The sequence below is a fragment of the Vicia villosa genome, linkage group LG2, assembly GCF_029867415.1.
Source record: "Vicia villosa cultivar HV-30 ecotype Madison, WI linkage group LG2, Vvil1.0, whole genome shotgun sequence".
NCBI lineage: Eukaryota > Viridiplantae > Streptophyta > Magnoliopsida > Fabales > Fabaceae > Vicia > Vicia villosa.
Window position 1 is genome coordinate 170,285,476 of NC_081181.1, and position 26,673 is coordinate 170,312,148.

The 26,673-nt window shown below is 29.4% G+C and overlaps 2 protein-coding genes and 1 long non-coding RNA gene across 6 annotated transcripts; 1 reads left to right on the forward strand and 2 right to left on the reverse strand.

Moving 5' to 3' along the window:
• Positions 1-1,320: 1,320 nt before the first annotated feature.
• LOC131647411 (lysine histidine transporter 1-like) lies at positions 1,321-5,323 on the forward strand. Its single transcript, XM_058917301.1, has 8 exons — positions 1,321-1,476; positions 2,500-2,657; positions 3,206-3,589; positions 3,979-4,372; positions 4,477-4,582; positions 4,680-4,771; positions 4,863-4,931; positions 5,029-5,323. Exons 1-8 carry the CDS (start codon positions 1,411-1,413, stop codon positions 5,125-5,127), a joined length of 1,368 nt encoding a protein of 455 aa, XP_058773284.1. The 5' UTR covers positions 1,321-1,410; the 3' UTR covers positions 5,128-5,323.
• Positions 5,324-14,774: 9,451 nt separating this feature from the next.
• LOC131652937 (serine/threonine protein phosphatase 2A 57 kDa regulatory subunit B' theta isoform-like) lies at positions 14,775-19,354 on the reverse strand. Of its 2 annotated transcripts, none has more exons than XM_058922936.1 (3): positions 18,990-19,354; positions 16,701-17,993; positions 14,775-15,650 (listed from the first exon to the last, which is right to left on the reverse strand). In XM_058922936.1, exons 2-3 carry the CDS (start codon positions 17,901-17,903, stop codon positions 15,264-15,266), a joined length of 1,590 nt encoding a protein of 529 aa, XP_058778919.1. In that variant the 5' UTR covers positions 17,904-17,993; positions 18,990-19,354; the 3' UTR covers positions 14,775-15,263. The 2 variants fall into 2 exon arrangements, with proteins under 2 accessions (XP_058778919.1, XP_058778917.1); XM_058922934.1 differs by having other exon boundaries at positions 18,986-19,354.
• Positions 19,355-23,727: 4,373 nt separating this feature from the next.
• On the reverse strand, positions 23,728-26,421 carry LOC131647412 (uncharacterized). 3 transcript variants are annotated; one of them, XR_009297825.1, is made up of 7 exons: positions 26,092-26,421; positions 25,666-25,712; positions 25,498-25,568; positions 25,254-25,346; positions 25,023-25,144; positions 24,536-24,709; positions 23,728-24,258 (listed from the first exon to the last, which is right to left on the reverse strand). It is a non-coding gene; the product is annotated as an uncharacterized LOC131647412 (long non-coding RNA). The 3 variants fall into 3 exon arrangements; XR_009297826.1 differs by having other exon boundaries at positions 23,728-23,869; positions 24,021-24,258; positions 25,666-26,421; XR_009297824.1 differs by having other exon boundaries at positions 25,666-26,421.
• Positions 26,422-26,673: the final 252 nt, after the last annotated feature.

The window sequence follows — 26,673 nt, forward strand, 5'->3', positions numbered from 1 at the left end:
TTAAGTTCGTCTCACCTATTCGTTAAGTTCGTCTCGCCTTAAGCCCACACTTTTTTAGTTAATTCTAATAATTAAAATTCTTGATGGTTTTATTTTATACATTTATTACTAAATATATGCAATATTTTTTAGGTAAAATTTATTTAAAAGATGCTTTATAAAAAATTGTTCTAATATATAAGTGAAAATTTTAATTGAAAGGTAAAAAAATTATTAATCTATTAAAAAATAAAAATAAAAATAGGCGGGCAAGCCCCCCACGCCACCTTGGCGGGGCGAGCATGGTTTTTAATTATGTCCAATTTACTTGACAGGCTTGCCCGCCCCGCTCGCTTTTTGGCGGGGTGGGCGGCCCGTTTTACCATCCTTACATATAAGATATTAAAAATTAATAAACAAATAATAAAAATAACAAAATGAGAATGATCGATTATGGTTGAAACAAATGAAATAATAGAAATAAATAAATTAAACTAAACTAATACATAGTATTACAGAAAGTATCCACGAATAATAAATTAATACAATACATTATATTAATAATAAATGAATAAAAAATATGTATAAAAATATATATACGCAGTTCGGTTTAGTTTGGACTGATTTTAGAAAATCAATTCGAAATCTGATCTAAATCGAGTTGTTTTATTCAATAACATTCAAACAAATTCAATAACATTCAATCTTTTGGGATCGACTTATAATTTTTATTCATATGAATTTAAATTTAAACACCCTGATTTTTTTCACAAGTAGTTACAATGAATAAATGATTTAAAAAAACTACAAATAAAAATATTTATGATTGTTCTTTGTTTTTTCCCTTCCCAAGTCCAATCCATATCACATGAATCACTCTCCATGTGTAAATATTCCGAATACATGTTTTTATTTGACTCAAATATTTTCAAATATATAAAACTATTCCAATGACACCATTGCATGCAAAGTTCTTAACTATTTCTCCGAAATTTCGGCCACTACCAAAAAGATAGGATCTCAAAAACAAAGTTCTCAATTAATTTTCAAAGTCAACCATTTTCTTTATAATTTTCAATTAATTTATACAATTTCATGTACGTCACGTCTAATATCTCTCTTTTTATTTGACTTTTATTTACCACGCGTCCAAAAAAAAACTTCGTAAATATTTTATTTATGGGACCCTTTATTTATTTATCACTATATCTTGTTGTTATTGTTTTTAAATGATGAAACGTAGGAGTAAATTTCTCAACAATAATTTTAATTTAATAAATACTATGACTATTCTATCTTCTAAATAAATACTGACTAAGATTTGAGTATAAATACACATTAGATGAGAGAGTCACCATATAGTTAATTCAACTGGTTTCTATTTTCTAACCAAACCAAAACGTTGTTCTCTTCTCTTGAAGTTTAAGAATTATGGCAACTTTGGAAACTGAAGCATTCAATAATCATCATGATTCTAGTCCTGATCGCCACAAAACTGTAAGTTTCTCTAAATCATCAGTTTAGTATCTCTTATGTTTGTTTGCTTCTCTCTTTTTATTATTCTTTTGATAGATATTTATAATATGTCATAATGTTTTATTAAAAGTTAATTCATATATAAGATCGGTATAAAAGTTTTGTATGCTATCAACAATTATATCAGTGTAAGACTATAGAAAATGTGTGATTTTAATTATAGAATCTTTTTTATTTTGTCATTTAACCATAGAAATTTTGAGTTACATCTATGAATAATTGTAATTTATTAGGTATGAATAATAGTTTATTTTAAGTTTTCTCAAATAAATAACTGATAAAAATAAAAATATAACAAAATTAGATACATCATATAGGTCACGTCATACATTTTACTTTTCCTTAGAGAAAATTCAACCTATGAATATCTTGTGTAAGCCACGGACGTTTTCTGATTAGACAAAGTCATATTTTCACGGAAGACATATAAATTTATTTAAAGTCAAAATTTCAAGCTTAAATTAGAGATAAGCACTTTTACGGTTACATCATCCATCAAGTATTGTACTATTTCAAAGTTTTAGAAAATAAAATAGCATTCAAGTAATTACAAAACGACTTACATGAATATAACATATAATTCAAATAATTAAGAATATCTAAATTTAATAGGATAGAATTACCAAAGTCTATAAAAAAAAAATTTAAAATTTTTTAAAAATTTATTTTCTTTTCTTATATTTAATTTTACTTTTATATTTTTATAGTCATATTCTTTTTACTATCTTAGAGTTTCTTGAAATTGAAGAAACTCTAAGAAAATTTGGATAAAATATCTTATGGCGCATCTAATGCATCTTGATTTTCTAATTAAGATTAAATAGTTAAATTTTAAAAAATATATTTTTATTTGACTATTCAATATTAATCAAACACTCGGATGCATTCAATCACAAAATATGAAACCTTTCTATTATCATAGATTGATTAAATTAATAATTTTGAATTAAAGGTAAATTTTATTTATCGTTACTGACAAAATAGATAGAAGAAAAATCAGAGAGGGACAAACGAATTGAAGATTGGCTTCCAATTACTTCTAAAAGAAATGCAAAATGGTGGTACTCAGCCTTCCACAATGTCACTGCAATGGTTGGAGCAGGTGTTCTTAGTCTCCCTCATGCTATGTCCCAACTTGGATGGTATACTTCAACTCAAATCTAATTTTTATAATACCATGGCTTTTTTTCTATTAAAAAATCAGTCTTATATATATTTGAACAAATTTAATTTCATAATCTTGCATGAAAATTTGTAAATGTTGCTCTTTGTCTCATATTATGGGACCTCATTTAAAATTTTCATATTTAAAATTTTCATAGATGAAAATACCATTGCACTTCATTAATTATTCTACTATATAGTTGCAATTACTTTAAAATATAAGACTAGCATTTGAGTAAGAAAAAATTCAATGTTATTGTTATTATAAAATGATAGATAATTTAGAATAAATTTACTTTAAATGAAATATATAATATGTGCTAGAAAATACGTTTTCAAAGGTGTGTGGAGCTTTATTTCACCATAAGTTAATTGCTGCAAAATATTGGGTCATGTGAGTAATCCATTTTGCACATAACTATAGTTAATTCTGAACATAAAAATTATATTATTTTATGTAAATATTTATAATGTATGATCTTGTGCATATTAATTAAAATTTATGAATTTATCTTTGATTGTATAGGGGTCCTGGTGTAACCATACTTGTCCTCTCATGGATTATCACATTTTACACACTGTGGCAGATGGTTCAGATGCATGAAATGGTTCCAGGAAAACGTTTTGATAGATACCATGAATTAGGTCAACATGCCTTTGGCAAAAAACTAGGTCTTTATATTGTGGTGCCTCAACAACTTGTTGTAGAAGTTGGGACGAACATTGTTTACATGGTCACTGGAGGAACATCATTGAAGAAATTTCATGATACTGTGTGTCCAAGTTGCAAAAATATAAAATTGACCTATTTCATTATGATATTTGCCTCTGTTCACTTTGTGTTGTCTCATCTCCCTGATTTCAACTCAATTTCTGGTGTGTCATTGGCTGCAGCAGTCATGTCTTTCAGGTATAAATTTTTTATATTCTTGAAAATATTCTACTATCAATAAAGAACCTTAACTAAGTAGATGTATGCTGTGGATTTTAGATTTTTTTTAGTAGTATCGAATTTTGCTAGTTGAGTGAAAAAAATGAAATTTGATAGGGATTATTTGCATTAACTAAATCATACATACATTATAGGCAATGGGTCTTGATCAATAGATGAAGATTACATAACTCATATACAATATTTTGAAATACGTTTTAACATACTACTTAAGATATGAGTCTTTTGATCTTTATCTAACAAACTAGGTCAACGATGACCATAACTATGAAAACAGAGAATTCAAATTTATCAAATACATCGGATAACATGTTAATTTAAACTTTGGCGCTTTCTTTTTTCTACAGTTACTCTACAATTTCTTGGGCCGCAAGTATAGATAAAGGAGTTCAAAAAGATGTACAATATGGATACAAGTCACATAGTACAGCAGGAACAGTCTTTGATTTCTTTAATGCTCTTGGATCTGTTGCATTTGCTTATGCTGGACACAATGTTGTGTTAGAGATACAAGCAACAATCCCATCTACACCTGAAAAGCCGTCTAAGGTTCCAATGTGGAGAGGAGTTATTGTTGCCTACATTATTGTGGCTTTATGCTACTTTCCAGTTGCTTTTATTGGTTATTGGATATTTGGAAATGAGGTCAATGGTGATATTCTCCTCTCTTTAGAGAAACCAGCATGGCTTATTGCAATGGCTAATATGTTTGTTGTTATTCATGTAATTGGAAGCTATCAGGTAAAGTTCACTTTCTCTTGCTATTTAGACTAATATTGTGTTGCTAACTTAATTTTTTTGATAAATTTATACTAATATATTTTAACGTCATTTTTGTGCTACAGATTTATGCTATGCCGGTGTTTGACATGATTGAAACTTTATTGGTGAAGAAAATGAGATTTGAACCAAGTACAATGCTTCGATTTATCGTGCGTAATGTGTATGTTGGTAAGTATGTTATTTCTTAATGAAATAAATTATTGTATCTATCCTTTCAAATATTTTTCTTTGGGTTCTGTGTAATGACTTTTTTTTTCTTTTTCAGCACTCACAATGTTCATTGCAATTACATTTCCTTTTTTCGATGGCCTTCTAGGATTTTTTGGAGGATTTGCTTTTGCTCCAACAACATATTTTGTAAGCCATAGAAAATTAAAAAATTTAATATAATATATTTTTTTAATAATATTATAACTTTGATCATATTCATGTTATGTTGTATTTTCAGCTTCCTTGTATCATGTGGCTCATAATCTACAAACCAAGGAAATTCGGCTTGTCCTGGTGGACTAATTGGGTATATATTTAGTTTAAACTTTTGTTTCAAGTTTTTTTAATTTATAATTTATCACTTTAACCTAAAAATTTAATATATTTTGTTTTACTTATTGCAGATATGCATTGTGCTTGGTCTATGTTTAATGATTTTATCACCTATTGGCGGATTGAGGACAATCATAATTCAAGCTAAGACCTACAAGTTTTACTCATAAACTGCTTCCTTTTTTGAATCAGAAATGAGAATATGTTTATACATACAAAAGAACATAGTGATAATTATTTTTTAAAAGAATAATGCATTAATAGTAGTTTTTTTTAAAGTATGTGTAATATTTAATTTATATACATTGTTGGAATAAAAAATTACGTACATATTCAATCACATCTTATTATTTAGAAAGATTTTTAGATTTGTATTATATTAGTCTTACATTAATAGTTCATATAAATTAATAGAAAATGCACACCCTAAGATCGTCTATCAAATTCAACATTACTTAACCAATGGAGTTACACATATGAACTACTTTTAAAATATTAAGACTATTGAAATTATAAATTTATTTGAAATCGAAGTTTTTATACATGAGATGACATTCAAAAGCATCATGAATTCAATACAGTTTAATTTTAACATTTTATATATTTCAAACTCGTGAGAAATATTTTTACTAAACAACTCTATTTTAATGATATAAACTTATATGTTTTTCGCTCTAAAATAAAATATAAATAAAAACTTGTTAAATTATGTATATTGAGGAAATAGTAGTTGGTCATATTTAATATATTCAATTTTAATAAGAAAATTTTAGTTCACTGTCTAAGTTATCCTCGAAAATAAAACTATTTGAGTTATTAGAAATAAAATAAATTAAATAGAGTGAGGGTCATTACTCGAGTTGTATCCAAGGAATCAAGCTAGAGGTAGATTTTTAGACTCGTTCTATGAGAGAACTAACTTCCCCACTAAATTTTCCATGAATCGCTATGGTATCTGCATATTAAAACCTCTTTAAATATAGAGGTTAACAAGAACGAAAAATGGTATAAAACATGCATACCTCTGTTCTTAGTCTCAGCATGTTGTCGTTTTTTTTTTGTTTTTTGTTTTTTATCCTTTCTTGAATTATGAATTGAACTATTTTAATATAGAAAAACATGAAATTTATACGTTTAGACTCATATAATTGTTGTTTAATATTGACTAAATATTGTGATATTTGGAAACTAATTTAATTTATGAAATGTTGTAATCTTATAAGAGTATGTAAAATTTTCTTTAAGATTGTGATACATAATGTTCTACTGTATATATAATTCTTCATGTTTAAGCTTAAGTAGAATTGAAAGTAGATTTCAAAAAAAATTTGAAAGTAATGTTGTAATCGTGACCCATTTTTTCTGCTTATGAATGGTAAAAGATTATGGTGTGAGTATTATGATATAACAATAATATGTAAGTTTTCTATTGACTTCATTTATACTTATAATACGAAATTTATTTCTACATGCATAAATTAAGATTGTGATGACCTTTGTAACATAAGATTTTGAGGAAAAGATCTATTTCTTATGAGTCATTGGTGATTATTTTTTACTAGTACTTTATCTAATGTAATTTTATTTTCTAAAATATGAATTTCTAAATATATTTGCTTTTAATTGATGCCAAGATTAATATTTTGTGAATATATATATTTAACATAATATCAATTTTTGTTATTCTTGTTGAAAATAAAAAAGATTTAACAATTTTTATTAGGAAAAAATGGGTGAAATGTTATGTTCAATTGTTAATTAACAATTTAACACCTAATTCTACTAATAATAGGAAAACACTCTTTTCTTTCTAAGCTGTCTCTTTTCAATGGATATAATGAATATTTTTTTAATGAATAGACATGTAAAACAATTTCTTTGTGACTTAAAATGATTATCTTCGGGACATGGTTGAAAAGGGTCATAGTATAGTTATCAATAAGCAAAGAGTTGCTATAAACATTGATGACCAATCACATGAGGATAGAAAAAAGTATAAACTTCATTATAAGGCGTGAACCATTATGGTGAATATTATATCTTTCAAGGAGTTTACTATAATTCTTGATCAATCTATTACTAAGAGTACTTATGACTCTATGGTCAACATATACGAAGAAGATTAACAAATCAAGGAAAACAAAGTTGAGCTTTTGACTCAACAATATAATTTGTTTAAGATTAAGAATGATGTATATGTTTATATAATGTTTGCTAGGTTTCAAACTCTAGTTTCTAGACTTGGATCATTGACAATAGCTACACTAGAACATATCATGTAAGAAACATTTTTTTAAGTTTGTCCGTCATATGGAGACCAAAAGTTACTGTTATTGAGACCAATTATTTGAACAAAGTTACACTTGAACATATTATTTTCATTCAGAAGAGTCACAAGTTTCATCTAGATACAAATGAATCTCTTAAGAAGGTCAAAACAACTACCCAGTAAAATTGTCAAATACAAAGTACTTGAAGTTGAGAAAATGAAGTATAGAGAAGAGAACTCAAATGATGAAGTTGAATAAGATGATGATGAATAACAGTTGGTGTTTTTGAAAAAAAGATCCAACATCTTCATACAAGAAATAGTTTCCCCCAAAAGAAACTACTATCATTGTAACAAGCCTGGACACTTTAAAAGTGATTGTCCAAAACTTCAAAATGAAAAACTCAAAGATGGTAACTCCAAAGGAAGTAAGAAGAAAGGTCTCATGGCAACATGGGATGACTCTTAAGAATAAAATGATGAAGAATAAGCCAATATTGCACTGATGGCTACAACATTTGACAATAATCCAGACACATACATTGCAAGAGAAAAGTATCACTACTGCAGATAATATGTTTCACTTCGGACGCAAAATGCATTTAACCTCAGTTAATAAAGCGAGGTAACGAATGACGTCATAAAAAGATGCACTTTACTCCCTCAGTTAATAAAAAATGAGGGATTAAGTTATGTGCACATGGGTTCGAACCTCAGCATCTACATTTTAATTATTTTCAAAACTAGTGCATCATACCTCTTGGTTTATCAATAAAACTGAGGGGTAAGATAGATTGTTTTTTTAAAACTCTTTATATTGTTTATACAGAATATTAATAAATTAATTTGTTTACAAACTACATTACTTATCCAGAATATTACATTGTTTACGCATAAAATTGAAGTAAAAATTAATTTTCCTGAATATCTTATTTTAGAATATTAGGTGCATGATATTTTCAATTGCTTTTGTACGCATTTGTTTCTGATATAAAACAAAAAAATGTTAGATAAGTAAATAATTTTATGCTCAAATAAATATATAAGAACACAAACTGAAACCCAAATAATTTTCTGCTCTTGGAATCCATCATAGAGATTTTTTCATGGAAAATGCTCTTGCAAACCTTAAAGTGGTGAATGTAGATAGTTTTAAGCACTTCACGATGCTTCACTTACTTTTTTTATATTCATAATGTTTTTATAGTGGAAGTTTTTTATGTTCCACGAGGATCACTAATGGTAGTGTCTTGAGCGTTGATACTCGTGAAATGGATGACAAATATTTATTTAAGTATGATGATCAATATCCTCAATAATCACGCCAAAATTATCTCCTCGGTATAAAATAAGTTTACCCCTCGATTTTAGAAGAAAGTGAGATGAATAACCTTTTTTTAAATATCACATTGTATACACAAAATATTAAACAAATCCAGATTCATCATCGTCGCTGTAATTCCAAATTTTGTTGCATATCTTGTATGCATCCATCTTCTAATTTTTTCAAATTTTGAACTCCTTTTTTTATTTAACCTCAAGCAAGAATAATTTTATGCACCCGCAATCTATCATAGAGAACTTTTTCAAATTTATTTAATTGAGTGTTGTTCATACAACAACAACAACAACAACAACAATAACAACAACAACATCAACACCATTATATGATAGATTGCAAGGGCAAAAAAAATGTTTTGCTCAAAGATAGAATAATATTGAAGTTTTTTTTTGTCTTGCAATTCATCCCAAAAAATGATGCGTGTGAGTTTGAGGCGGCTACGTATAAGTTAGGATTAGGGTAAAATTTGTTTAACGAGTATTTTTATAGTAAAATCAGATTATTTTATCCCTCGGTTACTATAGAAATCAAAGGCATAAATTATTTAGTATACACTTATAAATTATACCTCGATTTTATTTTGGGTGAGGTGAAAACTTTATCATGAAATATATTATTTATAGTAATGAATTGTGAGATATGGAAGAAACAAGTAAGGAAAGAATATTTGTCCTACTATAGTAGCACTAAATGTTAAGTAATGTTTCATTGTTTAATAAATAAAATCTATCATAAGCAAAAGAGAAATATGTATGTTTTATTCATTGTTTTAACTCTTTATAATGCTATTAGAAACTAAATAATGTGTAATCCTCTAGAGATAAATTCATAACGGTTGTTATTTTGAAAAATCATCCTCTATTAAGAAATGACTCTTTGGGTCACTTCTAACATGTGTCTCATGTTTATCTCTCTTTTGTGAAAACGTTTCATTTTTGTTCCTTATCTGCATTTATTTATTTTTTGCATCATTTTTTTTTTATTTTGTACAAATCATTTAAAACTCATTATCATTCATTACACACATTATTCACATTTTTTCTACTCCTTCAGATTCTCTAACCTTTTCTAAAAAATTTCAAATATCATATAGAACCCTAAAAACCTAAAGTCTAGAAATTGAACCATCATCAAACATTTCAAGAAAAGTGAAATTTCCTAAAGAGAATCCTTCAAGAGATTTGGATTGAACTCCTAGAACAATAAATGCAAATCCATAAAAACGAAAAGTTTTGGGTGATAAGCTTTTGTATTTTAAGAATGTGGATATAAATGGATTTAACATGACATGATAGCTCAAAAATAAGAACCCTACTTTAAGATGTTGGAAGGATCCATCTTTGTCAAGTTGGTGAAAGAATTTTGGTTGTATGTTGAGTCTACCTCCAATGAAACTACTTCCTTTATAAAGGGGATTAATCTCTCGATGAAGCAAGAGCAGATCACTCATACAATTAAGTTCCTATAAGAAATGAACATTATTTTATTTTTTAAAAAGAGCAAAGTTCAAATGACCTAGTCGCCTTTTAATTGTCAAAATTTTGTCAAGTGAAAATCATAGGTAAAGTTGGTGTTATTCTTCCTAAGAAAAGAAAAAACATCAAACATAAATCCATTGAGAACAAATTACATTCATGATATCACTGGTGAATGTGAGTCTCTAGTTGCACATCTTACATTTGTGGCTCTCTCTACTGCTCCAACTTTTTTAGCAACAGTCGTACTTTCACTCTCTTTTATTGATGGTTAGGATGGTTTACCTCCTCAACCTCTTAATAAGAAGAAAAAGAAAAGTAAGCAACTATATCTCCAAAATCATGTTATAAATTACCCTTGAATACTTCCAACCAACCATTTTCACCCTTAATACGTTATTCTGATGCATTGTTACAATATGAGCATGTATTTTATGATCTTGGTCCACCTTGCATCTCTATCCATCAATCATTCAAACCTTAACCTTCCTTTGCACCTCAACTAACACCTAGACCTAATATACCTACAACACAACCTTCGCCTCAACCATCCTCACACAAACAAATATGATATATAGCCCTCACTATTTTACATATCATTCACCACTTATCGTGACAATAGAACCTGCTCAAGCTCTGGGTAGTTGAATTGCTTGAAGTCAACAGAGATGTTGCAGAAAGTTTGTTGAGGAAAATATCAAGATCACTATTGATGCTTTCTTCAACTAGATAGACCTCATGATAAAGAGGCAAAAACCTCTCAACATAAGTTATGAGTTAAGACAACTTGGTCCAACTAGTGCCTACAAGATCAATTTGAACCTATGGTTTTAGATGTTCCTAATTCATATTCAGAAGAAGTGATGAAGATCACATAGCGTGAAGTTCACTAAAATCTTACTTTCTCTACTATGCATTCTACTATGCTCGATCTTATGATTGATCGTGGGATGTTAGTATATGGCACTATGCATTCCTCCTCTTGAACCGTCCAACAAAGCTCAATTCAAGAGATTCCCTAATGCTACCACAACCACCTGAGAAGCTCTTAGGCTCCATCATGAAGTTATGGCAACTTATCAACAACATATGCATCAACAACTTCAAAACACACCAACATGCATGTTTTATGTTTTCCTTTTCCAAATATTTTTGTTGATGACAAAAGGGGGAGAAATCAATTATAATTTCTAAATGCATACGGAGAGATAACTGACGAGGTAAGACATTGTGTGATTGTCTATGATAGATCATCACGTGTAACTAAGTAAATTAGCCTCAAATATTGAATAAACACAACAAAAAAAAATACTTTGAATTATGTTGACTAATTAAAAAAATTAAATGTTTTAAAAAAATTTCAAGTTAATAAAAAACTATGGAAAGTAAATAGATAAGGGTAGGGGATATTCACAAACATAATTTATCCTGATGTACCACCTTAATTAATATGTTTAGTCTCATCATACTAAGATATGTTCACTATAATCAAAGAAAATTTCTTCACCCACCTCCTAACCTTCTTGCCCACCCCTGGTGAATTTACCACACTACCCCTTGTTTCGGAAGTTCATTTTCGAAAAGGTACTTTTTTTTTGTTAAAAAAGGTGTTTTTGGAAATGTATCTCCGAAAACGTGTTTTTTTTAATATAAAATATTGATTTCGGAGATACATCTCCGAAATAAAGTTACTTTTCTGAAAATGTGGTGTTTCGGAAGTTCATCTCCGAACGCACCCCCCTTGGAGAATTTGGAAATGAACTTCCAAAATATTCCAAGACCAAATTGGTCTTGGAATGTTTCGGATATACACTTCCGAAATAATTAATAATTATTAAAAAAATTAAAATCAAGGTGAATCAATACAATTAATAGGTATAAAATCAAGGTGAATCAATAAAATGAAGGTGAATCAATAAAATCAAGGTGAATCAAAACATCCTAAACTATTTGAAAGTTAAAAATTATTTTACTAACTTATATAAATCAAAAACATTTTAATTCCATAAGTAAATTTTGAATTATATAGAATTAAATATAAAATTTATTCATTAAATAAAATTAAGACAAAATCTTTTTTTAATTTTTTTAAACTAAATAAAAAATTATCTCATTTTTAATTATGAATCAGAATAGAAATATATAAATATATAATAATAATTATTAATTTTGTAAGTGAAATATATAAATATATAATATATAAATATATAATAATTAATATATAAATATATAAATATATAATAATTATTATAAATTAAAACACTCATTTTTTTAATTTTTATAATTATTATATAAATATATAAATATATTTATAATTAATATATAATAATTATTATATAAATATATAAATATATAATAATTTTTATAAATATATAATAATTATTATAATTATTATATAAATATATAAATTAAAACACTATTTTTTAAATTTTTTTTGTAAATACATAATGATTATTATAAATATATAAATATATAAATAAAAAATTATAACTTATTTTGTAAGTGAAATTATTTTAATTTTTCTAATTAAAATTATTTTAAATTTTAAAATATGAATCAGAATAGAAATATATAATAATTATTATTCATAACTAATAAATTATATCAAAATATATAATTATTATTATTTATTACTCATAAATTATATCAAATTTATAATATATAAATTAATTCATATCCTAAAATTAATTTATGGAATTTTTAGATTTTTTTTTTTTTCGGAGATGCATCTCCGAATTAATCAAAATCCCAATTTTTGGGATTTTTTCGGAAATGCACTTCCGAAGTCTGAAAAAATTTAGAAAAAAAAATATTTCGGAAATGCATTTCCGAAGCAGGGGTAAAATGAGATTTTCGCTGGGGGTGACCCCCATAGGGAGGTGGGTAAAGAAAAAATCATAATCAAATTGATTGCAGATATTACTAAGATATTTCCTCTTTTAATTTACCTATATATTATACAAATAGAGAGAAATTATCTCAACTAGATCTTTTCAAATAATATGGCTAACATTTAGCCCTTTAAAGAATACAATTAGACAAATGAATAAATGATAGAGTATTTACAAATATCACTCAATAGATAATGTAAGCTAATCTAGATACAAATACAAGTAGTTTTATCTTTCAACAGAAATTTCTATTATTTTCTTCTCAAGTTAATTCTATGACGTTTATTCACATGATTGTTTAATGTTATATTACATTACTTGTGCACCGACTACTTGGTCAATTGGTAAATAAAATAGTAAGAAGTTGAGTTTTTATATAACTTCCTTTTTTTTTTTTTTTAGGACAGTTGGATGATCTTTATCTTATAAGGAGAAGACTCGTGGAGATCTTGTATTGTTGCAACATGTTATTTTGTGTATATATAACTCATAGTAGTTTTATCGCATGTTACAATGTACCTTTTGTCACGCAAAGCATGTACTATGTTTACCTTCTTTACTATACTTAGTTGCTTTTTAATTCAAATGTTTGAATGAAAACAATTGAATTTATTCTTTATGAAAATATAATTTGTTGATGATTTACAGAGAAACAAACTCATAAAGGATAGCAACTTTATCATCTACAAGAGGATCAAACTTGTTAACTTTAAAGCTTATATTTGACTAGAAAAACCTTACAGAGATTGAGTATTTAACTTAGAGGATATCGTTGATAGCTTGTACTATCAAGTACTAGAGCGAGTCACCGTGACATGCGCCTAGAGGATGCTTCAAAGTTCAGTACTAAAATACTTGATGATCACTATGTTAGAAGAAATCTTTCAAACTCATTTATACTAGAAGATCATTTATTGAATCTTCTTTTCTCTTTCTAGATAATAGATTATGATGAATCTCATTAGACGCAATTTACACATGTAACAAACATTGGACAATAAAATTATTCTTTCATATTGTGTCATTAAAACTAAAGTAAGGAACATTGTTCTTTAAGCCGATCTTGGTTGAATGAGATGTTCTAGCCAAACCACTAAAAATTTAAAAGTTCAATAAAATTACAAACATGCTCAATGTAATAAGTGAAAATACTTTGAATCAAGAGGGAAACTTAAAATTTAATTCAAATCAAGAGTTTTAAGTGGGTTACTTGTATCATAAGTAGCTATCTAAGTTGGTTAAGTTGTTTTTAGGCTTAAGAAGTGCTAGTTACCAATTTAAGGATAATTTAAGGATTGAAAAAGCATCACACAAAAAATATAGAATATGCAAGATGATGAAAACTACTAGATTTACCAAACCTGCAAAAAACATAAACCTCCTTAGAAATATATGTTATCTAAAAACTACCTGATGCAGTAAGATAACAGATGATGATACATCAGTATGCAGCAAAGTATGCCTTGCGCTGCAGAGTTGTAACTCGTAACAAATTTACCAACACCATTTTCTCGATTTCTTGCATCGTAACATATGTAAACTTGCTTTTAGCCTAACATGATCACAAGTTCAACTAGCATTTGTCTCTTAATCTTATTTTCTATAACGTTCTATAACATTTTGAGATTTAAAAAAAAAAAAAAAAGAATCTTTCACTGTTGGAATACAAGAAACCAAGAGACATTTGAATAAACCGTGTGTTTTGTAAAGCACTACGGAGACTTTATTATATATAGAGAGTTTATAACTAAATACATGATATAGTCGATGTGAGACTATTCTATATACAAATATTCTTAACATTATATATTTACAAATATAAACAATCACAAATAGCAAGTAACAAATAAATTGCTTTCAAAATATATATATATATAAAAAACAACATCAACAATTCATTACAAGATAACTCCTAATTATCAACTTTCCTTGAACAACCAACTCAACTACACAAGAAAACCAAAATTAAGACTACAAACTGTAAACACAAAATGGTACATGTTTTCATCAAAGTGAAGTATGAAAGCGTGGATTAAACACGGAACTCGGGCCATTTCGTGATTCTTTGTAGCATCAAATCCTATGAAGCACAGACACAGACACTAACATGTCGACATCGGTTTTTAGAAAATGGAATAATTGAATGTAACCCGATGTGTTTGTGTCGTGTCAGTATTTCATAGATCAAACTTCAAAGACCAGCTACATAAAGCAAATGCCAAAACAATTTTGAATATATACATTCAATGCTTGTAAAACCAATTTGGAGTACTTTTGTATCCAACATTATCACCCTTTTGTATTCTCATGATTTTCCACCCTTGATGGATCATTCCAACTGAGGTCTACTTGCCTTAGCGGGAGATGCGTAATGAGATGTGGCTTTCGGAGAAACCAAAACCGGCTCGTTGGTTGGAGCTTTCATGCCTGCCATTTCTTCCAAGCGCTTCCAGCTGGCTTCACATTTTGACTTCATGTCATTCTCTTGCGCTTCGTCTTCTCGGAATTTGATCATGCATTCTTCGTAGAATGCAGGATCAAAGTCCGAGAAGATCTTGCTGACGTTTATCGTCAAGCTTCGGACGGCTTGGTTCCAGTGGTTCCGTGCATTTTGCTCCAGAGCAGGTAAGACTATGGGAAGTATGACTTTGTTGTTCTGCTTGATCAAGTTCTGAATGTGATCACTATTCCATAAGAACAATGCCCTTTCAGCTACCTGTAAATTCAGATGCAATCAAATCATTTGATAGAGTACAAGAATAAAGTTCTGCAAAATTAAATTTTATTCAATTAGTAAAGAAAACTCAGATTTTTTGTTAGTTTCTTAAAAAACCTTAAAATTTAAGTTGATGAAGCAGAAGCATAAAACCAAAGCATTGATGGATCGCAAACAAAAAACCTTAAAATTTAAGCTGATGAAGCAGAAGCATAAAACCAAAGCATTGATGGATCGCAAACACCGAAACCAATATTCAAGCACTCGGAAAATTAACTAGAAAATCAGAAAGAGAATCCTAAAGAAGACCATGAAACATTGTAAATGGAGTAACAAAAGAATGTGATGCTTAACAAATTGTTCCATCAATTTTCATAGAAATTAAAATCAAAGGTCATGTTATGAATACCAGAGTAGTCATTACCAGATAGCAGCGCGGGTCGGCCAACCCTAAATGTGTGATAGCGTATAGTGGGATGACCGCTCTATTTGATCATTTTTTGGACAAATCACACATAAATCTTGAAGTGCATAAACGACTACGAAGGAAGGTTATGGTTGAGTCTCAACTCAAATTTGATAGAAAAACTCAAAGTTACCCTATAGCAACTGCTATAGAGCTCTGCAACGCTAAAGCTTTTCCCATAGCGGTCAGCCTCCGCTCCACTCCACTATAGCGGAGCAGCGCCGCTATTGCCTGCTATTGACTACGATGATGAATACAGAGTGAGAGGATACAGAAACGCAAATTTAAGAAAACAATGTAAATATCTTTGCAACTCGGCGTTGCCATGCTATAGCATAGCAGACTCTAACAAACTGCTTTTGTTCAGTGAATACGCGATCTAGTACTTAGTATTGCAAATAGCGGCTTTATTAACACTATAGCAAGGTAGCATAGTGGAATTTGAACAAACTATTATTTTATGCAATCCCGCGATTGACAAACAAATTTTCCATTTCCATTTTTAGCGAGGGGTTGTATTGTAGAAGCATCACAGAAAAACTAAAGAATGTGCAAGCTGATGAAAACTACTAGATTAACCAAACCTGGAAATGTGAACTGCTCAAGCAACGTCGGATTCGGCGAAACAAGGATACCATACATTTCTGAAACTCCGCAGGTTGTGTTGCATCCAAGACTTCTTCCAGCTCTCCTAAGAACATAACCTCCTTAGAACTATTTGTTATCGGCCAGTATTTCAATAACCCGCGTATAACGGTATCAGCAAGCTTGCAGTCTTTTTCTACAAACTGCGTGATGCAGTAAGATAACTGCTGGTGATACATCGGTATGCATTTCGGTTTATGAAGAGGAATAAGAGCTCGAAGGAGAAACAGCTTGTGTTCTTCTTTCAACGGAAGAGCAAATCCATTGATTATACTACCCAAAATTTCCAACAGTTCTGCAATGCCGTTGTGTTTCTCGGTTTCAAAAATGAAACGGTAGAATATACTGTTGATTGCTTTTCTGATGAACGGTCGATGCACCATAAACTTCCCGTATATTCGATGAAGAACCGTCTTCAAGTAATCGCGCTCTCTGGGATCCTCTGAATCAAAAAGGTCTAACAATCTGAGAACAAATGAATGATCAACATATCTTTTTGCTAACTTCGCATCGGTTTCGGGCGAGGTGACAAACCTAAGAAGAAGTTCGTACACGATTTGCAAGTAAGGCCATGCAGGATCCATCGAAGGCTCTTCCTCGTCCATATCAAAGGCTTCAAGAATCTTGTTCTCGCGCGGTGGAGTAGTCAACGTCCGGAACAAATTTACCGACACCGTTTTCACGATCTCTTGCATCATAACATCTGTAAACTTGCCGTTAGCCGAAGTAACATAATCCACAAGTTCAACTAGCGTTTGTCGCTTAATCTCCTTTTCTCTAACGTTCTTCGAAGGGTCGGTATAGTCAAATAAGACACAACACATTTGCAACTTTCTTATAAACAAATTCGGCTTCTCTGAATTTGGAACATCACGAAAACTCGGCAAGGCTTCGTAAGAAGCCAACAAACTACCATTCAGATTCAGTTTCGAGTTCATTGCTTGTACAAGCACGTCACCATGATTTAGTCCAAGGCTCGAATTGGAATCAACACCTGAAACCGATGAAGCAGTTGAGTTTCCATAACTACTTCTTACACTGTTGGAGGCGGTTGAAGAAGAGGTTGATGTTCCACCTCCTTCATTATTTTCCACCGTTTTCAATACTTTCTTAGGGAGCCTATTTAATATCTGCTTGATCATACCGCAAATCTCTTCGACAAAAAAAAGTTAAAACTCGTTCCTTAGTTCTTATTGGAGCTCCTTCAAATCAAACAAAGCAGCAACCTCAATCTGCAGTAAGCCAATGAAATGCACAAACTGAATCCCTTATACAGAAACAACACTTTTATCATAAGACTCCATGATTTTAAATTAAGTCGTGCTTTTAGTTATGCAATGAAGGAAAATGATTTTGAATGAATTGATTAAAGGAATCGAACGTAAAGTTATTTATGTTTGGATAAATTGCTGCAAAAGTGAGTTGAACAATAAATTTCAGTGCAAAAATCACATTTAGACTCAAAAACTACAATTCCTAACTTAAAGTAATATCAGTTCTGAAAAGCATAATCAATTCTATTCGAGAGCAGCCAAACATGTTAAAATCAATTCTACACATCCATAATCAATTTTGGGTGCTCCAAACGTGAAAACAAACCTACACTAAGCGTGCGTTTGGTTATGCGGTGAAGAAAATTGATTTTAAATGAATTGATTCTGACTAAAGGCGAGTAAGACGTTAAGTTATTTATGTTTAGATAACTTTAAGCAAAATTGAGTTCACCAATAAATTTCAGTATAAAAATCACATTTAGACTCGAAAACTATAAATCACATACTCAAGTAGAATCAATTCTGGAAAGCATAATCAATTCAACTCGAAAGCAGCCAAACATTTTAAATCAATTATACATGTCCAAAGTCAATTCTGGGTGCTCTATCAACATAATATTCTAATTGAAGGAAGCCACATGATTCAGAGAAAAATTGCTTATCAACATTCATAATACTTCATTTTTTGTAACAAATCTGAAACACAAACACTACACAAGTTCAAAATCACACCAAACCCCAAATACACAACAAACACAAAAACAACACAATACCAAACATTCTTAACAAACCACATAAACATCAAACTCAAACATAGAATCAAAGACTACCCTTGTTGATTGAGACCGACTAACCAATTTCAAAAACTGTGTGAAACTAAAACCACAAAGACCCATAAACTTTGACTTGTCTATTCAACTAGAGTGAGCAAAAGGGTAAAAGAAAGTTACCTACTTTTCCTTTTTCATATTGCTTCTTGATTATGATTATTTGCTATAAAAATCAAAAAATAGATGGATCAGACAAAAACAGGATCTGGGTCTGATCCACAAAGACACACCCAGATGAAATTTAACCTTAAAAAGTGTTTTGGGACAAGGAAATACGATGATGGAACAACCTTAACAACCGAATTTTAGGAAGAAAAAAAATGGGTGCGAAGAAGTAAGGGAAAAGATTTAATTTTTATTTAAAATATTTCGAGTTGTTACAAATTAAAAGAATTTTTGAGAATGAAGGAAGCTGGTCTTCCAGGAAAGAGAAAATTCTACAACATTTTTTTTTAAGAGAGAGAGAATAAAGTGAGATGGAAAAAGCAGTCTCTCTCTTCTCTTGGGCTGAACCTTAAGTCCTTAACTACTTTTATTTTTTATTTTTTTTGAGAAGTTGTATTTTTTTTTAATTAAAAGATAATATATATTCTAAAAAACAGTCAAAACAATAAGGCGGTCGCAAACGATCCAGCCCAACAAACAACAACCAAAACTAGATCCTATCACTCAATTATATAAAAAGAGTCGCTATATGTATTCTATATTTTGGCCTCATTCGGCCCCTATACACTATCATATCGATTATAGCTTGCACTATGGTATCTCTGTAGACTTCTGAAAAACCACATCATTCTGATACTGTCACACAAAATATATAGTTTCTGCCATCGCCATTTTTAACAGCCCATGTCTACAGCCTTTTCCTTTTGTATTTCTTACGAGTCACGGCAATTAATCCTTCCACAAAAGCGGTATGTGCATGATCCCTAATCACTGCAACACCCCAGCCCAAATATCCTTAGTCATATTACACTCGAACAACAGATGATCGTGAGTTTCAATAGCACTACTGCAAAGCTCACACTGCACATTTTGAAGCGTGCCCATTTTAGTCAATCTATCTTCAGTCGCTAGCCTTCTATGACAGCCAAGCCAAAGAGTTATTAAAGCCCTAGGTATAGAATAGTTTTTCCTCATAATATGTCTCCAATCCACTCTATTTTGGTCATCAATAAGCTGCTGGTACGTGTCCTTCATCACAAACTGATTCTTGGTCAACATAGCATCCCACTGTTGCTGAATAAGAGGGGCAAGAGATCTCTTGTTGTTGATGGCTTTCAAGATCCAAGAGCATATATTTGAAATGCTAATTGTCAACACATTATCATCTTTTAAGTAGTACGCATGTACCCACTTAACCCACAAATTATCCAGCTTCATACACAGATTCCATAAGCACTTCAACAGAGCTATAGAATTCCACACCTCCATATTAACAATGTTCAGTCCTCCTTGTTGGATAGGGCTACAAGTCTTCTTCCATGCCACATGGCTCTTTCTACTCACCTCAGAGTTTCCAGTCCATACAAACGACCTGCACAGAGCATCAATTTTATGAATAACAAACTTTGGCGGGGGGAGCAATGCATCCAGTATTGTGCAATAGATGTGGTTATGTTATTCACCAACTGAATTCTACCAGCTCTACTAAGCAGCTTAGCAGTCCCATGCCTAATTCGACTAGTAATTCTATCCACCATAGGGAGATAGTGATTCAAATTCAACTTCTTGTACGACAGAGGGACTCCCAGATATCTTATAGGCAACTGACCAACAGCAAAACCTGTCAAATTCTGAACATCCATAACCACGTCATTCTCCATACCTCCACAAAACAGTTTACACTTACTTTGATTCACAGTCAAACCTGTAGAGTCAGAAAAACAATTAAAAGCTCCCAGAATAATCTCCACCGATTTGATATCCCCTCTACTGAAAAGAAGGACATCATCAGCAATAGATAAGTGAGTGGTGGACAGCCTTTCACACTTACTATGATGATTGAAATCATGGTTCTTTTGCATCTTAGCCATAGTTCTATTCATATATTCCATCAATATCACAAACAACAAAGGGGAGATAGGGTCTCCTTACCTAATTCCCCTCCTAGCCTCTAGAAGATCAGAATACTCACCATTTATATTGAATATATAGCTAACAGTAGTTACCACTTTCATGATCCATCTAGTAAATTTGCTAGGCAACCCAATCTCTTGCAAGATACACTCAAGGGAATTCCAATCAACCATATCATAAACCTTTTGAAGCTCTATCTGCATCATGCATCTGGGGGTTCCACCCTTTCTAGAGTAACCTTTCATTAACTCAAATGCTAATAGAATATGATTGTGAATCACTTAACCAGGTACAAAAGCTGCTTGACTCTGGTGGATAATGTAAATTAATAATTGATATTTAAATTTTAATAATAATATTTATTTTTATTTATATATTAATTTAAATAAATAATTGATACTAGTACTTAGACCCGTGCAAGGCACGGGTTAAATATTTTTTAAGTAAAAATAATATTTTAAAATTAATTATAATTTACAAATTTTATTTATAGTAAAATTACTGCTGTATAGATAAAATAATTTGTTATTGTTATTGTTATTAATAGTATACATAAAAAAGTTTATTTAACTATATTTTTTATAAATTATAAAATAATTTGGGTATTTCGAATTTATTAATCAAAAGACCAAAAGAAAAAAAGATGGTGCTCAGAATTCTAAAAAGTTTGATTGTTATTTTATTTTATTTTTTTAAAAAGAAAAACAAAAGACCAAATCTAAAACTATTATATTTATTTATTAATCAATAATTAAAATTTATTAACAAAATTAAATTAAATAAATAACAAATAAATAAAATAAAATAGAAACTATCTTACAAAAGGGGAAGGAGCCCTCCATTCCTTCGAATCTTTTTTAAATTTTTTTTAACAATTTTTTTAATAATTTTATTTAATAAAATTAATAAATAATTTAAAAAATATTAAATTATTATTTTATTTCAAAATAATAAAAAATAAACTTAACCAAAAAAAAAGAACAAACAACCGTCCATAGTAAAAAAAAATATTATTTTGACCGACTATTATTAAATTAATGAATATCCACAACTAAATAAAAATTAAATTAAAATAAAACCAAAAAACAAAAAAAAAATCAAATTAAAATAAAACCAAAAAACAAAAAAGTTAAATTAAAAAAAATTAAAAGAGAGTACATGACTTGAATTTTTAATTAAAATCTTGTTTAATTAGCTTAAAAAACAAACACCAAATCAAAAGTGACATGTGTTATTTTATTAAATTCTAACCATTAAAAAAATACGTTGATCAATCCTTGCTTAATCAGTCTAGTTCAATATGCGATAATCATATTAATCAGTATAGGTAATAATAATATTAGTTGTGTTTCTATAATTTTTTTTTTTGAAATGAAGAGAGATCGTGAGAGTTACTTGTTTTACTAAATTCAATTTAAGTACTTTTAATTTTTAATAATTGTATGCTCTTTATTATTTTAGGCCTCTTTATTACTTTTTTAAACACGTAGTTGAATTATTCTATTTTTAACTGTCCAATATAATTTATTATAATAATCATAAATTAATTAATTAATATATTTAAAAACATACAAATAAAATAATACATTAATTTAAAATATTATTAATTAAATGTAAAAAAAATTAACATACTTAAAATAAAATAAAAATATTATTGAAGAAAAAGTTAACATACCTACTATTTATCTATGGTCATGGCTTTTTTATCAAATAAAATTAATAAATGTAATTATTTTTTATTAATTACTATATTTTTCTGCCATAGAAAAGAGATTCTCTATCTAATTAATTAATGATTTAAATTATTATTTAAAATTAAATGTAAAATTAAAATTTTAAAATTTAAATCTATGTGTTGTAATTAAACTATTCATATTCATAGTATTACTCATGGATATTTGAGTTCGACAATTAATTTACTCATGGATTAGTCCTTATTTTTTGTGTATCAATTTTTAAACAATATTTTTTGGCTTCATTAAAAAAATTAACGTATATTAATAAGTTATCTTAAATTTTAAAAAATTATATAAGTCATCTTAAATAAAATTAAATTAATTATAATTTCAATTAAAATAAGTTCCTCTTAATATTTTTGACTCACTAAGTTCTGGCATTAAAAATAAATTTAATAACTTCAATTTTATTTCAAATAAATTAAGACAAACTCTACATCTTTATAAACATAAGATAAATATGTAAATATTTTTAAGTATTAATGACAAATTATGATGATAAATTCTTACTATAAATAATTAAGGCATAAACCATCTGATTTTCTCCCATCTTCATAGAACTACAAATTGTAGGCTACAATGCTATAAAAGCATATAGGTATAATAATAGGAATATGATTTTATTGACAAACTTAACAAACCAATAGAAAAAGTGTTAAAAAAATTTAAATTACTAATATAGTTTTCGTCATTAACTAAATCTAAATATCATTTATATCTTTGAATTTATCTATTAATAAAAAAATTCTATATTGTTTGCTTTTACACGATTAACTTATTCAGTCATCAACTATATTTTTAAATAAATTTCATTGTTTGTTTAGATAAATTGATCTAAAGTTTCCTTTTATGCTCTAAAGTTAGATCTGAAACCAGGAAAAATAACAAAAAATATATAAAGAATTCAAGTTTCTTTGCTAAAACTATATTAGAGTAAAGAATATCTATCAGCATAACACTAACGTAGTGAGGCAAATAGGAAATAAAACTAAATCAATTGCCATTAACTACCATTGAATTAAATTAATTGGTATTGACGATACTGAGTTAACAACCAATAAAATAAATTAATTTGCATTAAATTTATAGAATTTTAACAAAAATCTCTCTCAAATCTGTAAAACAATGACTTCAAAACCTTCAGCAACTTCAGCAACATGTTTATATCAAAGTTTACCCATTTGAATTCCTGTTGTGATGTGGAAATATAAATGTGAATAACCGTGAAATTAAGGAAGTTGGGCAAACTGCGAAAGCTAGAATTAGTGAGCATGACAGATGCATGCACGACATACATAACGGAAGCAGAAAAAAGTGGCAATATGAAGCTGTGCAATTACCGCCTCAAATAAATCTTCAGGAAAATCTTTCCAAATTTCTTGTTCCATAACTTCACTGGAATAGGATCTTCCTGACGATTTTCCCTGCTTCGATATTTGCAAGGCTTCTTAGCCGGTGAAGGCTTTAGAGACTCCGACATCCTGAAACTGTGAGACTTTCCAACTGCCATTTCAATGTCAAAACAATCATCTACAAAACAATCATCTACAGTTATTTTCGATGTCAAACGCAGTTCATCTGCAAAATGGGCAAACCAATATGCATAGGGTCAGCAACATGATTGACACCAGATAGAAAAACAGATAAAAGTAAAAAACAAATTTCAGAACACAACTGCAAAAATACAAATTTACTCCAAAACATGCAAACGGAACCCCTGTGAGAGGAACATTTATACCAAGGGATCTTTGCATCCATATGTGCATATATGAAACAACAATTTTGCATTCAATTAGAAGCAGGTTTTACGTGTTTGTTACGTTCTCGACTTAATAGTAAGAGTGTGACATCGTACCTTGGATGATCTTAAGTGAATAAGTTAATCCTCTCCGACATCTCTGAGTATGTTGGTTAGCTGATTTGCAATTCCTAAGGCCAAGGCAGCATTGTATACACTCTTAGTTGTGGCTTGCGAACGCGTTGAGATTCCCATGACTGGTACACTCATTAAACCAACAGTTCCAGCAACCTAGTAACAGTAGAGATATAATACATCAAAGGTTTGTATCTTGATTTCTTTAAATCCATTCTCATTTCTTTTATCATATCATTAAATAGCTTCATCAACGTAAACATAATATTAACACTGAATATGATATCAATCTATCATACGAAAAACCATTACAGATAGAGTTTAGAGCAAGTTGAAGTTAGGTTCATCAAGTACTAATTACTAATAATCCATATTTCAGCATAAATGGGCTATAAGATATAGGTCAACTCAATTATAATTCAAAGAACATTTTACTCCGTTACAATTGAAGTAGGAAGTAAGATCCAACCAGATGAAAACTTCCTTCTGCTCACAATGTTTGAGTTCCTTTGAACACCAAGCTTAGATCCAACCAGAGATGAATTAGTTTTGCTGAAAACAACTCAGATAACTTGAGATGAGATCCACCAACTGCAAAATCAAATCATATCAAATTCTATAAGCATAGTAATAATAATCATAATCACAATTTCATATTTCCAAAATGGTTTACTCAAACACTGAGTTCCATGTAACATACACATATGCAATTTCAGAACCAAGTCACTGCTATCTATGTCACAATTCAAATTCACTTCTAATACGATAAGAGGCCATCACTTCATACACAATCCTACACACACAAAAAATCCAGTTCAAGCCAAATTAGAGAAAAACAAAGACATGTACACACATCTAATTCAAGTTAGGCCATTCAAAAACCGCTATCACCATATATTTGTATGCACAAATTCAAAATTCAAACACAGTGCCGTTTCAATCACCTTTCCATGAGTATTCCCTCCATTGCTAGCAGCTGCTGCATCTCTTTTTGCTCTTTCTTTCACTTAATCCTCTGCAAATATCAGCAAACATAAGAATTAAAAGAGAAAACAATAAACCGAATTCAAATTTCAAATGTTGATATTTAGATAAGAAAAACTTTGTCATACCTTGTTAGATTCAAAAGTCAGCGGTAAAACTCTATCAAGTCTAAATCCTGAAAAATAAACCTCAAAATTATCAAATCAACCACAAAATATCAATAACCATACATAATTACTTTTATAACAAAAACAAAGCGGGTATGTTCAGTTTGGATAGTAAAAAAGCTCAAATTCACGTAAGCTTGAAAACAACAGGGATGTAATAAGTAATAATTAGCAACCAACAATTCTTAAATCATAACCACATTTCATATGCATAAGCAAATAGTATACATATAACCTTAAAATAAGTTTGATAAACCATAATTATCTCAGCCATAAATCGAACTTTTAGGCTAACACTCCTTCTGAGCCTTGGACTGTAAAACCCCTAACTACAAAATCAAAACCCAGAAAAAGGGTTGAAAGCAGATTAGGTTAGGGTTTCCTTACCCAAGAAGATCGACATTGATTTAAGAACTGATCTATGGATTTTTGCATTTAATTGGTTAAAGCAAACCTATGGACGCAATCTCGGTTGGTTTCTCTTGACAAAGAGGCATCGTCGCAGATATAGATCCGTCAACGACGCTTCCGATCATAGATCCGTCAAATGAACAAAGAGGCATCGTCTTGAATCTGTCTAAAAAATGAAAAAAAGGAAGAAGGAAGAAAAACAAAACGAAGAAGAAAATACGGAAGAAGGAAGAAGGAAGATGAAGAGGTGGGAGGTGGAAAAAGGAGGATTAGAATTTTGAAAACATGAATCTCAATGAATTAGTGGAAAATATAATGTAGCATTGGAAACACTAAAGAATGTGAAAAGTTTATCTAGAAAACACAAACTACGTTAATCAACAGGATAAAACATTATATTAACCAATTAAAACATTTAAATGGACTTGGATTAATCCCAAAAATAAGAGATAGACCAATAAAAAATGTTTTGATTAAATAAATATAACCAAATAATTAAAATTAAAAAATAAATAGCCCATAAATTGTGGCTGTTATTTTGCCTCGAAATACCAAAAG